Source organism: Callithrix jacchus, chromosome 3, assembly GCF_049354715.1.
Source record: "Callithrix jacchus isolate 240 chromosome 3, calJac240_pri, whole genome shotgun sequence".
NCBI lineage: Eukaryota > Metazoa > Chordata > Mammalia > Primates > Cebidae > Callithrix > Callithrix jacchus.
This window is the reverse complement of record NC_133504.1, coordinates 106,454,471-106,468,059: the sequence shown is the minus strand read 5'-3', so window position 1 is coordinate 106,468,059 and position 13,589 is coordinate 106,454,471. Positions and strand designations below refer to the sequence as shown.

Below are 13,589 nucleotides of genomic sequence, written 5' to 3'. Positions count from 1 at the left end.
GAGCCCCACTGTACCTGGCCTTGCTTTTTTTTTTTTTTTTTTAACCTTTTACATTGGTAGTACAATGTATATGGTGAATGCATTGGCAATGCAAATATATAATTATGACTGTGTTATTCACATTTTAATCAGAAATAGAGAAATACTTTGCCTTTATTCAAAATTATTTAAGGTAGTATGAAAAATTTTTAAATTTGTGTTTTCCAATGCATTGTTATTTATCAGATTGGTACAAAAGTAATTGTGGTTTTTGCTATTACTTTTAATGGCAAAATTAACTTGCTAAGAAAAAGAGTAACTCTTTTTTAGTTAAGTATAGTGCTTATTAGGAACTTAAGTGGATTCTCCTTTTATATTATGGAAAGTAGGTATGCTAATAAAAGAGAGAAAGCCTTTGTCAGCAAACAAAATTCTGACTATTTTATAGATAGTCACCAGTATACTGCACGGGCTTCTGCTGTATTTTATCAATTGTACTTTATGTTTGGGTGCTGAGATCTGCTGGTCAGTGAAATAGAGTAGGAGCTTACCATCATATAATATACTGTACGTACTAGTTCAAGTTTAAACAGCATCTTCAGTTTCAGTGATGGGTAGGCAATCATTGCTTAAAATAGATATATTAACATTATATTTTTACTTTAGATCTAGGGGTTAGCAGGAAATGCATTGGGACTGCATTTGAAGACTTAGCTACATACTCATACACACATACACATAAATCCAAAATTGTAACTACTTTTGAAGACTTAGCTACATACAAATGGTAACCATATTTGAAAACTTAGCTACATACACATACACACATATACATAGAAAATTGTAACACATGAGATAGTCACATACAGGTGAGATAGTCATCTATATTCAGATCTTTTTCGTTATTAATAAATTATTTCCTTTATTTAAAAATTCTTACACTAGTACAAATTATTATTTACTTCTTCTTTGCCAACAATAATATATTTTGTTTTTCTTTTTCAGGGTTTAAACTTCAAAAGACTAGAGACAGTACAAGGAGGGAGAGAGGTAAGAATGCTTAAAGAAGAGGGATGGGGAAAAAGAGGAAACATGGCTATGGTGTTGCAGTGATGTGGTGATGGTGATTGATGATAATTCTGTTGGTAATGGAAATGGAGATGCATTGAAGAGAATGTTGTATGCATATGGTTCCATTCATTCTGGGCAAAGCATATTTTACATGTTTATGTAAATGTATTTGTGCTTGTTCCTCTGAAGCTAAAGAAAATGTTGTTTCTCTGATTAGGCAAGCATTGTTTCTGTTACAATGGATTTTTGTAGCAGCAAATTCTTTCACAGGGGACAGAAAAGCCTTTTTAAGCAAACATTACAATGCAATTTTAAAAACTGAGACTTACTGAGAAATTAGCAGAATTCTAACTGCAAATATTTTATGACATTTGGGATTCTCCACTTTCCTGTCAAAGGCTGTTGGCATATGCAACTAGGCTGGTATGCATTATCAGAAAGAATGAAGTTGCTTTGGCAAAGCTAGTGATTTTAAAACTTCTTTAATTATTGCCTACCCCAGATGCTTTATAATAAGGAGAAACTTTTAACAGTACCAAACATAATACTGTATCATTTATACTGTGCACATTGTTATTTTCTGATTCTAATTGAATGTGAAGACTTAACATCACTTAAAATTCTTTCCATGCTAAACATATAAATGTTGTACTTAACTCTGTGATTCAGATTTCTGGGAGGTGTGGGAAGGGTGGAATATTTAATTCAGTAAATCAAAACGTTCTCACTGCACACGCAAAAAAAAAAAAAAGTTCCTTGGTGATACTTACATAGCAATTTTTGTACAAAAGTGAAGGTATTTTGTCCTAGAAAATGAGAAAATAAATCATACTGTCCTCTCCATTTGTAGCAGCTTCTTTGTAGAAACAGATTTCTTACCTATAGTGGTGTTTGCCACCTTTCCTTCATGTTTTAATTCTAGTTGTATGATTTTAGTATTTGACATTTAAGTTCCTAGTGGGTTTGTCATTTAAGGTCTCTTTCCATTTTCTCAGCTATTTTCCACCCAGAAGAATCTATTTTTATTGAGGAACACATATAGTTGGCTCACATGGGCTGAAGAGCGGGACAAGGTGAAACATAGATAAATCTTTAGATATTTTTCATGTTGTAGGAGAGGAAGATGAGAATATGGTCATCAGTATGACTGGGGAAAAATGCACTTTGTAAGGAAGATCTCAGAGCCTTTTAGAGTTTTGTGAGAGTAACTGCTTTCACTCAAACATGAACAAAATGGATCTATTTAGAGAAAGAACTAAACCGATCACCTCCTAAGTGAAAGTTTACATCCAGGCAGTACGGGCACAATTTATCTCTGCTGATTTAGTGCCTTTAGGGACATATAAATGGAGTTGCTCAGCTTCTTGTTGCTGCCTCCTAGTCTAATAGCAGCTGTGTGTCAAAAGAAGCAAAACTTAATGTACAATGGCATTGCTAAATGGTGACAAAATTATTTATTTGTTTTACTAAGATTTTTAAAGTTTTTAATGTTATTTTAAAATGCATAATGATTAGTTTTTATTGAAAAGACTGGCTCTTAAATCTTATTGCTTATTTTTCTAATTTTCTTTGATTTTATTTTTATTATAAGTGGACGTATAAGTAAGGAACATGATGAAAATGTGTTTAAAGTTTTTTTTAAGGTATATTCTCGAAACTATTTTGTGTTTTCTGTGAAGGTCAAAATTGTAGTAATTTACTAATGTGTATATCTCCATAGAAGGGACAACATTGATCTTGGCCTTCTCCCTGAGGGTAATGGAATAATTGTAATCAGCTAAGATCATCAAAGTAACCATAATCCAGTAATGTCTTCTCCACTTGACATTTCCAATTCATGACTAGAAAGTAATCAACTATTAAAATTCAAAGCAACTACTTTACTTCCTCTTGGGGCAGCACTGGGTTACTTAGGCATATTGATATGCAATCTAACTACTTAGCTTAGCTTTCCCTCTGACTAAGAGACCTAGTATGTTCTAAGATAAGAAACTTTGGGGAAGTATAAGACAATTAGGTAAAGTATGTTGTAAACACTGTCCTTTTCAAGTCTTAATGGTAGATGACCTGTAAACAAAGAATACGATTAGTATGTTAAGGACCTTAACATCTGTCTTGTTTAAGAAGTGGGATGTGTATGTCTCTAATTTCTATTTGGTGTGTTCTGTTATGTGTGTCTATTACAAATATGTACAATGTACTTATGTAAAATTAAAATGTGTGGGTTCAGAAAACTCTTCAATTTCTTAGAATTTCTCATTGTAATGCTATTATGATTAATAAATGACAATAATTACTTATGATGAATTAATTGCTTAGTTCAAATGACAGCTCTTTCCAATAGATGTTGATGGATGCAATACCAAGGGCTTGTTACTAAATATTTACAAGAAGATTTAAGAAGTGTCATTTAAAATGTTCTATTTACTTATTGAAGTAATGAAAACAGTATTCATAGAAAATGAAGTAGACAGTAATTTTGCTATTTAGCTAAGTGGTAAATACCATTAAAAAGCTAATTGCCAGACAGGAAGGCTAGATTTGAAACTATATGCTGTATAAAAATATAAATTAAGAAGTGATTAAAATGTATATTACTTTTCTGAAGAAAATAGAGATAGGTAACACCTAAATTGATAAATTGTAAAATATATGAAGATAGTCATTAGTGGTACAAAATAACTCCAGTGATATTGGTATTTTGGTATTTTTATACATGCATATTATATATATAATTTGAGGGCGTTGATTATAATAGATAATAAGATTGTTTAAAAGGGGAGATTAGTGGAATGCTATATAAAATGTGATTGTTTAACAGATATTGCTAACCAACTATAAACAATTTTCTTGCATCTAGTGGGATTTTGCAACTCATGGAAAAACCTCAGTGAAAACTGACTGCATAAAATACATAGATAAATCATTTTTTCATTAAGTGTGGATAATACTGTTACTCTCATTTTTCTTAAAGACTTTAAAATATCTCTGTTATTTTAAGTAGTTTTTTTTATTTTCCAAAGGCCAGTTTTTGTTTAAATATTAAAGCTTCATCTGTGTGTGCCTGTGTGCACACCATTTCTGACTGGCAGGCAGATTGTCTCTATTTTTACCCTACCTCAAAAATGTCCAACCATCATTATTCTGAATGTTCTGTATCACAGGTCTAAAATCACGTGACATGTGACTTTATATCATGAATGAAGACAACTAATAATTCTGGTTGAATATCTAAATCAGGAATAAGTATTTAGCTTCTGAAATTCTATGGAATGTGGTAACCTAATGTGAAAGACGATGGCTGTTGGAACTTTTGGGTTGAGGCTGTTATATTGAAAGTTATAGAAACTTAGGAACTACAGATGCTATGCAAATGAAGTACAAATGTGTAGTGATCTAGGATTACTTTTATATAATTTGCATGATCTCTCAAAGTGATGAACAACCTTAGTGAGGATAATGTTACCGTTATTAACTGGAATTCTGAAAACAAGATTAATGTTGGTATACTTGAATATTTTAATAGTTTATACTCTTATAAAATTGTTTAAAATATGCTGCTTAAGCATCAGAAAAAAAAACTTTGAATAATTTCTACAAGTATTTAGAAAGATGATCAACAACTTTATAGACATACTCATTCCATTTCTGCAAAAATTCCCATTTGTGTTTTGGAAATTTTTCAATCCCACTGTTATTTGTGGGATTGCAAATACAAATAGATTCTGACAGGAAAAAGGTGGACATTTCAAATTATTAAAATAGCTGATTTATGAACGTATCATTCTCATTTATGAGTATATCTTATAATCTGTTATCTTTTTTGTAGTCCAGAAGTGCTTAAGTTTCTTTGCTGGATTACGGTGAGGTGATTCTCTATTTTCTTTGCTAGAAACCGTAGCTATGAAATTATTGATGATACAAACCTCAGAGACTTAAACATAATTAGAGACAGTTGAAAAAAGGTAGACAGAAAATCAGTGTTTAAATATTCTTTCCCAGCCCTGTTTTCTTTAATTATTTAAAATAATACTCCAAGATTTTCTATTGCTGTAAAGTATCATTTGAGCATATAACATCCTAAAGAAAGTAATTATTTTCTTCTGATAGTAGATTTTATGCCTTTGCTAATAGACTTGGATAGACTTTGCATTATCTTTTGATGAGTTACATATTTCTACTCGAAACTGAAAATCGTTTTAATTCTCTCCAAAGAGAAAATTCTGAGAATCAGATAAATTATATTCTGAATTTCAAAGTAACTTGTCAACCTGGAATATTAGCACAAGGATGATTTCAAGTGAAACAAAATATAAATCAATGATTTTTCTTTCCATTTATAACTTAATTAGAATTACAAATCCGACTACTTTAGGACCAGGTTATTGCTTGAGTTAAGCAAACTCACTCTTCTCTTGCCCAAAAGATCACTGGAGAGGACTGTTATTATTTTAAGGGATTAAAGAAGAAAAAATATTTAACTTCTAGGAATTTAACTAAATTGAAGAAAATGTACTATTCTTGGAAATAAGAGTTGGCAAAAAGCATTAAGCAATGTTGTTTTGTTAAGGTCTAGTATTTTGTTTAATTCGGAAATTACAGAAAATTACTTATAGCTTTGTGCATTGAATAAAAAGAATCTTCCATAAGAAATAGATCATGATTACAAGTTATCTTTGATAACTTTCTTTCTGCAAAACTTGCTTCTACTTGTATGTTTTCTTTATTATCTAATATGCAGAATATAGTATTTTGAATTTTTCTACTTTAGTTCAACTTTAGATATCCCATTATTAGTTTCTGTATAGTTTAGTAGAATAAGAAAATCTTTTGTAATCTCAGTGATGACAATTTTTTGGGAAATATATATTGAATTTTTCAGTAATTTGGTGCCTATAGCCTGCCACTAAGATGTATCCAATGAACAGTGTGGATTTGAGATCAAGAGACTCTTTAAGGTTTCCATAAAAAAAATATTTCAGAATTGACAAGCAACAGGGAAAGTAAAAGATCTTTATAGGTATTGTTGATGAAAAGAGTCAAAATCTGTAAAATATTTGAAGAGATTTATTTTGAGCCAAATATGAGTGACCATGGCCCATGACACAACCCTCAGGAAGCCCTGAGAACATGTACCCAAGCTTGTTTTTATATACTTTATTGAAGCATCAGCCATCAGTGAAATACATTTAAGAAATACATTGGTTTGGTCCAGAATGTCAAGACAACTCAAAGCAGTGGTGGGGTGGGAGCTGCTTCCAGGCTATGGGTAAATTTAAACATTTTCTGGCTGACAATTGGTTGAGTTTTTCTAACGCCCTAGGATGACAGAAAGGAAATGTTCAGGTTAAGATAAAAGATTGCGGAGACCAAGGTTCTTTGGAAATCTTATTATAGTGGCTTCCCTTAGAAACAGTAGATGACAAATGTTTCCTATTTAGGTCTTTAAAGGGTGCTAGACTCTTAGTTAATCTCTTTAGGCTTGGGAGGATCACAAAGAAAAATATCTAGCTATGTTAATAGAGATTCTTTACAGATGCTAATTTTCCCCCAGGAAGGACAGCTTTGCAGGACCATTTCTTGATATGTCAAAGAAACATATTTTGCGGTAAAATATATTTATTTTCTTCCTAGTCGTGTAATGTTATGGCAGAGTCAGATTGGAAAGTAAGTCACGATATATAGAGTTAAATAAAACGTATCTGATGAGAAGATATGATTTGTAGGGCATGACTCCCCAGACCAATACATAGGAATTTGGGCAAGATAAAAAAAAATCAGTTTAGTCCTCATTATAAGTCAACATTTAATTAAAAGAACTACACATTACAAGACCATAATAATTTGTTCCTGTTTCAAGTTTCTTGAGAAAAATCAGTTCATATTCATAAAACTCTTTGAGTAGTGTCTGGCACATAGAAAGCAGCCAATATATGACAACAGTTACTATTCTTTATATAATCAGCTCTTTCCTTCTTATTTTCTTCTGTCAGAGATGGTTTGAGTGTTATATTATTGGGAGATTTTACTGTCTGTGTTGACTAGTCCACACCATAAGAATCAATGATATCCTATGCCAAGCCCAATTTGTAAAGGATTTCACATTCCAAATTGGTTCTAAGGAAGCAAATCCCAAATAGGACAACAAATTATACCTCGGAATCCTTTATTTCACCTCAAATATTCTATTTACACATTTTATATTACAGATGAGAGAAAAAAAATATTTACCTTTTCTACTATGGAATTGTTTATTGAGGGCAGTGCTTAAGGCCTATAGGTTTTATAAGCTGTTTTTCACATACTGTCTACTTTCTCTGTCATCTTCAGATTGGATTTTGAAGATCTTTCCTGTGCTTGTAGATAACTGACCTTCTAAAAAATGACCCAAAAGAATCCTGTTGGTCAAGCAAAACTAAGCTTAGTAGATCTACTTCAGTAAGAAAAAAACACAGTAGTATCTCAAATGGGGGAAACAAATTAAAAGTGCACTCAGTTTAACTTTTTTTCTTTTTCTTTGGAAGTGTTTGACTGATTATCTGGATCAGATATAAGCCTAGAGTAGGCACATAGTGATAGAAAAATACTTTTCCCAAGCAGGAAAAAAAGAGAGAATGGAAGGGAAACAAGTGAGGAAGAGCCAGCTTCTGACAGATACAAAATCACAGTGGGATGATAAAATCGCCTTAAATGTAAGAAATCCATTACATACATAGATACCCACATGCACAGAAAGCCACACAAAATAATATTTACAACAAGATTGAGCAGTGATTTGACTGCTAATCAATTACATGGAGAAAAATTTCAACCATCATGTTCCCAGATGGAATTCCCCACAATGGACACTAATTTAGATTGTACCTGGTAGGATTGTGCCAGTTAGAGACATATGCATGTGAGTTAAACTAAAATGTAAGCAGGAATTTGACCCAGAGGGTCAAAAGAACTGATAAGAGCACATGAAAATTTTGCTGGGGTAACCTCTTAAGAACCTGGTTTAAAGACCAGGTTGGGGGCCTGATAAACTCACCACCTCCAAGCAAAATGAAACTAAGTGGAACAAACGAAGACAAGGTTGAAGAAGGTCCTCATAGGTTTTGAAATGGAAATCAAAGTAATTTGTCTAAAGGACATCAAGAAATTGTGAACTTACGAGTTTTAGAACTAAACCTTTAGTGACTCGGTGACAAAAACAAGCAGTAGAGTTCTAAGTAACTAAGCAGTTTTCTCATCAAGGATAGTGGTTTTGCAGTTGATTAAATAAAGGATTACTAAAAGATTCTCATTCCTAGGCAGCAAAAACTTTACATCTGGAAGACTGACAAAAATAAATTAAGTTTAGACCCAAAGCAGGATTTGCCTCACTTTTGCAGTCAAACAGATCCCTGAATTGGAGACTTAGCAGGCCTTAGAGAAATGTTTCACATAGAGCTCAAGTAGGCTGCAGATGGGTTTCAATTCACCCTGTGTTATATCTCTACGATTTTTCACTATTGATGCCACAAAAGACCACAGTGAAAAGACTGTTGTTGATCAAACAAAGCTAGGTATGTTAGATCCCATGCAATAAAAAAGAACACTACATTAAGAAAGTTTCTATGAGTCTCTAAAAGGGAAAATTAGTGGAAGATATTTTACAAGATGTTAAAATCCAAACTGGGTTAGTCAAAGGCAGGTTTTGCAAGGTTGAGAGAATAGGCAGGGATCAGGCAGATTTTATGACATTGCAACTTTGTACAGCAAGGTTAGAGATCATGATTTCAGGATTCTGAAATGAAACATTTTTCTTGTTTATGTCTTCTCTTTTTGATCTGGAAATAAGTAAGGGTTTGTAGCTTTACTGTGGATTTTACAAAGACGAAGAAGGATTACAGTAGAATAACTGACTTTTGAATCAATATACATTAAGATTTCTGTTTTTAAAAAGAACATAAGTTGTTTTTAGAATCAGTTAAACCTTGGAGATATTTTCATTTGAAAAGGCAAAAAAAGAAAATGATAATATTTATTTTGCTCCCTTATATATTTGTAGGAAAGTATGTTCCTAAACAATCTTACATTTTTGTTAGTGTGTGCAATTAATTATGTAATTATTTCTTTCTCTTTAACTATGTCAATTACTACAAAAGAAAATACCACTCCAGATGGTTGAACTGATTCAGCCTGCTTTTATCAGAGAAGTACTTATTCATGTCCAAATGAGGTTGAATTCTTATGATTCCCTTCTTAATTACAAATAGAAGGTAATTGCCACCTCAAAAATGTAGTGAAGAAAATAAACACTTTTATTATTTTGGTTCTTACCATATCATAGTAAGATTTTTTTTTTCTGCCCTGGTTTATATTTTCATATTGAAAAATAATCCTCATGTAAACTATTTACTTTTTTTTTTTTAATTTTTGGCATTGCTGAGTAACATATTTAATTCCTGTAAACCCACAATGGAAACACACTGCTCTTCTCTGGAGAACTTTGCTGCCCTTCTCTTAGTTTAGAAATAGATCTCCACATGTGTTCCCATACTTAGTCATCTCTCCTTTGAAGTCAGTTATTTGACATTAGGTCCATTCTCTGTTCACATCATATCCTCAAAGCACTTTGAAACAGTTCTCCAGCCAGTGGTCATCATTCAACCTCGTGAAAAATGAGCGCTTCTGATGAGTTTTTACTATTGTCATTTAATCATACCAAAAGAGACCCTCAGTTCCTTCCCAGTGATCACCACATCCTCACCTATAGGTAATCTACAACTTTTTTTTTTTTTTTTTGAATCCAGAGTCTCTCTGTCACCCAGGCTGGAGTGTAGTGGTATGATCTCAGCTCACTACAACCTCCACCTTCCAGCTCAAGCAATTCTCCTGCCTCAGCATCCTGAGTAGCCAGGATTACAGGTGCATGCCACCACAGCTGGCTAATTTTTTAAAATTTCTTTTTTGTATTTTAGTAGAGATGGGGTTTTACCATGTTGGCCAGGCTGTTCTTGAACTCCTGACCTCAAATGATCTGCCCATCTTGGCCTCTCAAAGTGCTGGGATTACAGGCATGAACCACCGTGCCCAAGGCCGGTGGCCGAGACATGAGCAACCATGCCCGAGGCCTAGTCTACAACTTTTAAATAAGATACTTAATAATGGAGAAAATGTATTTCTAACTTTTTAGCTCCTAGGGAACATTGTTTTGTCAAAATATTATATAAACAATTGTCTCAATTAGATTAAAAATCCCAGAGTTAGAGACTTTCAGACTTAGACAAATAATAGTTATAATTAAAATAATAGAATTGCTATTATAGACTATATTTTTCTGCTGAAGCTGCCATAACATTACCACTGAGTAGGTGACTTTAACAACATAATTTTAATTTTTCACAGTTCTGGAGGCTAGAAATCTTTGATGCCAGCATCAAAATCAGCACATCTGGTTTCTCCTCAGGCCTCCCTTTTTGGCTTGCAGATAATAACCTGCAGCAGCCTGTACAAACACATTGCTGTGTCCTAACATTCTCTTTCCTCTGAGTATCCCTGGTGTCCCTTTGTGTGTCCAAATTTCCTTATAAGGGTGATGGTCAGATTGGATTAGAGCCCAGCCTAACAGCCTAATTTTATCTTCCTTTTTGGTATAAATTCATGTGATTCAAGTGTAATTGTGTTACACACATAGATTGTGTGGTGCTGAAGTCTGGGCTGTTAGGTTACCCATCACCTAAATAATATATATTTTACCCATTAAGTAATTTATCATCATCCACCCCAATCCTGCCCTCTCTTTATCTTCATGTAGAGTTTAGCTCCTACCTGCAGGGTAGAACATGCAGTATTTAACTTTGTGTCAGATAATTATCTTTTAAAAAGTCTTATCCCCAAATATAACTGCATTATGAGGTCCTGGGGGCTAGGGCTTTACTGTATAAATTAGGGGAGGACATAACACACACTACAAGTAATATGGCTACATCATCTGTTTCCCTCAAAGAAGGGGCTTTCTCTTTGCCCTTTACTATTTACCCAGGAGCTTCTTGTTCTCATCTATAACTCTGCAACTTGATTACATTCAAGTTCCAACCATTAACAGTAAACAAATAAAAAAAAAAAAAAACACTTGTAAACAATACCCTATCTGCAATTATGTTATCCCAAGTGCTCTGAAAACTGATTTATTTTTTTCCTCAAAGGGAGGCTCAAGCTAGTTTGATGGTAAAAACCTGTCCTAAACTAAAAGATCTACTTATTTACCTGGACGATCTCAAACCATTCTTCTGGAGATCATCCATTTGACCCCAGGGGCAAAAAAAAAAAAAAAGAGATCTACTTATAGTCTTTGTTTTTTCTACTTCACATGAACATTTGTATGTTTTGCTGCAGAAATATCAATGTGTTAGTACAGGCTGCTGCTCTAAACCTTACTGGGGATATTTTTAAAATATGGTCAATGCTCTGTATTTGATTTCAAATGGTAATTTGAAAATCAAAGTAATTCTGAAATACAAGATACAACCATCCTCAGCAAACTGACACAAAAACAGAAAATCAAACACTGCATGTTCTCACTCATAGGTGGGTGTTGAACAATGAGAACACATGGTCACAGGGAGGGGAGCATCACACACTGGGGTCTGTCAGGAGGAAATTGGGGAGGGACAGCAGGGGGTGGGGAGTTGGGGAGAAATAGCATGGGGAGAAAAGCCAGATATAGGTGATGGGGAGGAAGGCAGCAAATCACACTGCCACTTGTGTACTTATGCAACAATCTTGCATGTTCTTCACATGTACCCCAAAACCTAAAATGCAATAAAAAAAAGAAAAAACGAACATATGACCTTCAGAAATTTAGATAAGGAATTGTAGGACTGGAGTGGGATACATTTCACTCTAAACACTAGAAAAACAGGGGCCCTGCCTCTTCGCCATAAAAATTGAGTTAGCATTTGCTAAGTGATTATCAAGGGCCGGGTGTTGTTGTAAGCACTTTACACATATTCAGTCATTTGATTCTCACAGTAAACTTATTCTCATTTCAATGAAGAATAAATGAAAGCAGAAAGTGTTTGAGTAACTTTCCCAAAGTCTTACAGTTAGTTAGCCCATGAGGCCAGATTTCAAAGCTAGAAGATAATGTCTCGAGAGTAAAACTTAAACAGTATACTATGAATTACAAGGAGATAAATGAATAGACTTACTAAAACTGAATAATTTTGGACTAATGTCATTCTTCGAGAGCATTAACTAATCTCCACTTACTCAACATTACTATTATCTCTCCCTCTTTTTTTACTCTTGCCCCTGGTCTATCTTCCCCTGGCCTACATATTTGTTGCCTGTAGGTGTTGCCTCACCCAAGACAGGACTATACTGTTTTGATTTGCTTTGTGATTTTTGGATTACAAAGAATAGAAACCTATGTGTCAGGTGCATCCATCTGGTCTTGGTCTTTTGGAAAATGGACTGCTATTTACTCTATTTCTCTTAAATTCCACATCATTGTACTCTGTAAAGCCAGATAGCCTTTTTACTTTTTTTGCTTACACTTTGTCCTCTATGATAAACTCCAAATGATGGTATCAGCCATCTACCCTGTAGTTGAATTATGACTTCTAATTTTTGACAATGTGGTACAGTTTTCCCAGGTTCATCCTCATGATTCAGTTAGGTGCGGCAGAATGACATTTTGGCCAAGGATAGACTGCATACATGACAGTGGTTTCGTCATGGAGCTATCCTATACTGGCATATATATATTTTTTAATCTTTCATAATGAATTTTTACTGCAGATTTTCTCTGTTTATATATGCTTAGATATACAAACATTTAACATTGTGTTACAGTTGTCTACATTATTGAGTCTAATAACATGCTGTACATGTTTGTAGCCTAAGAACAATAGGCTATACCGCATAGCTTAGGTATATAGTAGCCTATGCCCTCTAGGTTTGTGTAAGTGCCCTCTGTGATGTTCAAACAATGATAAAATCACCTGACAATGCATTTCTTAGAACGTATCCCCATGGTTAAGCAATGCATGACTGTAATTATGCTTTGGTAACAGGAATTTAAGAAAAAAGTGTTTTCTTTTTCTCTTCTTTTGATGTTTAAAAAGAAGAACAAATTTGAATGACAAAAGCAGCATTTAGCCTATCTTTTACATTTACCACCAGTACTATAATAGAAGATTCTCATGATCTGGAAATACTGTGTGTGGGAAAGACATTAAGACACTGTAGTTAGGGAAGATATGTCATTAATAACCCTTCTATAATGAAGGTGGGACAGTGCTACCATTTCAGTTTACTTTTGTTATTTTTTGATCAATAGGGATTGAGTGAGCAAAATAAACTGGCCTGAAACAAGCAGTCTGTGGACTCTACCAGCTTATCCTTTTGATTTTCTCTTGATTTCTGTCATAGTTATGTCCTGATCATCTTAGCTTCTTAGTTATCCAAGTAGATACCTACTTCAAGTCTATTACTGTGGAAGTGAGTTGAAAGTCTTATCTTTCATTCATTAAAAGTAATTAACCCTATAAAGGGAGACAAATATT

General features: G+C 33.6%; 1 protein-coding gene across 7 annotated transcripts in view; it reads left to right on the top strand.

Moving 5' to 3' along the window:
* CCSER1 (coiled-coil serine rich protein 1) overlaps positions 1 to 13,589 on the top strand; it is a 1,385,530-nt gene that overhangs the window by 947,606 nt on the left and 424,335 nt on the right. For all 7 annotated transcript variants that reach the window (XM_002806658.7, XM_054253144.2, XM_054253146.2 and 4 more), the window contains one exon: positions 985 to 1,029. In XM_002806658.7, the coding sequence (XP_002806704.3) occupies positions 985 to 1,029 (45 nt within the window). The remainder of the gene's footprint in view (positions 1 to 984; positions 1,030 to 13,589) is intronic.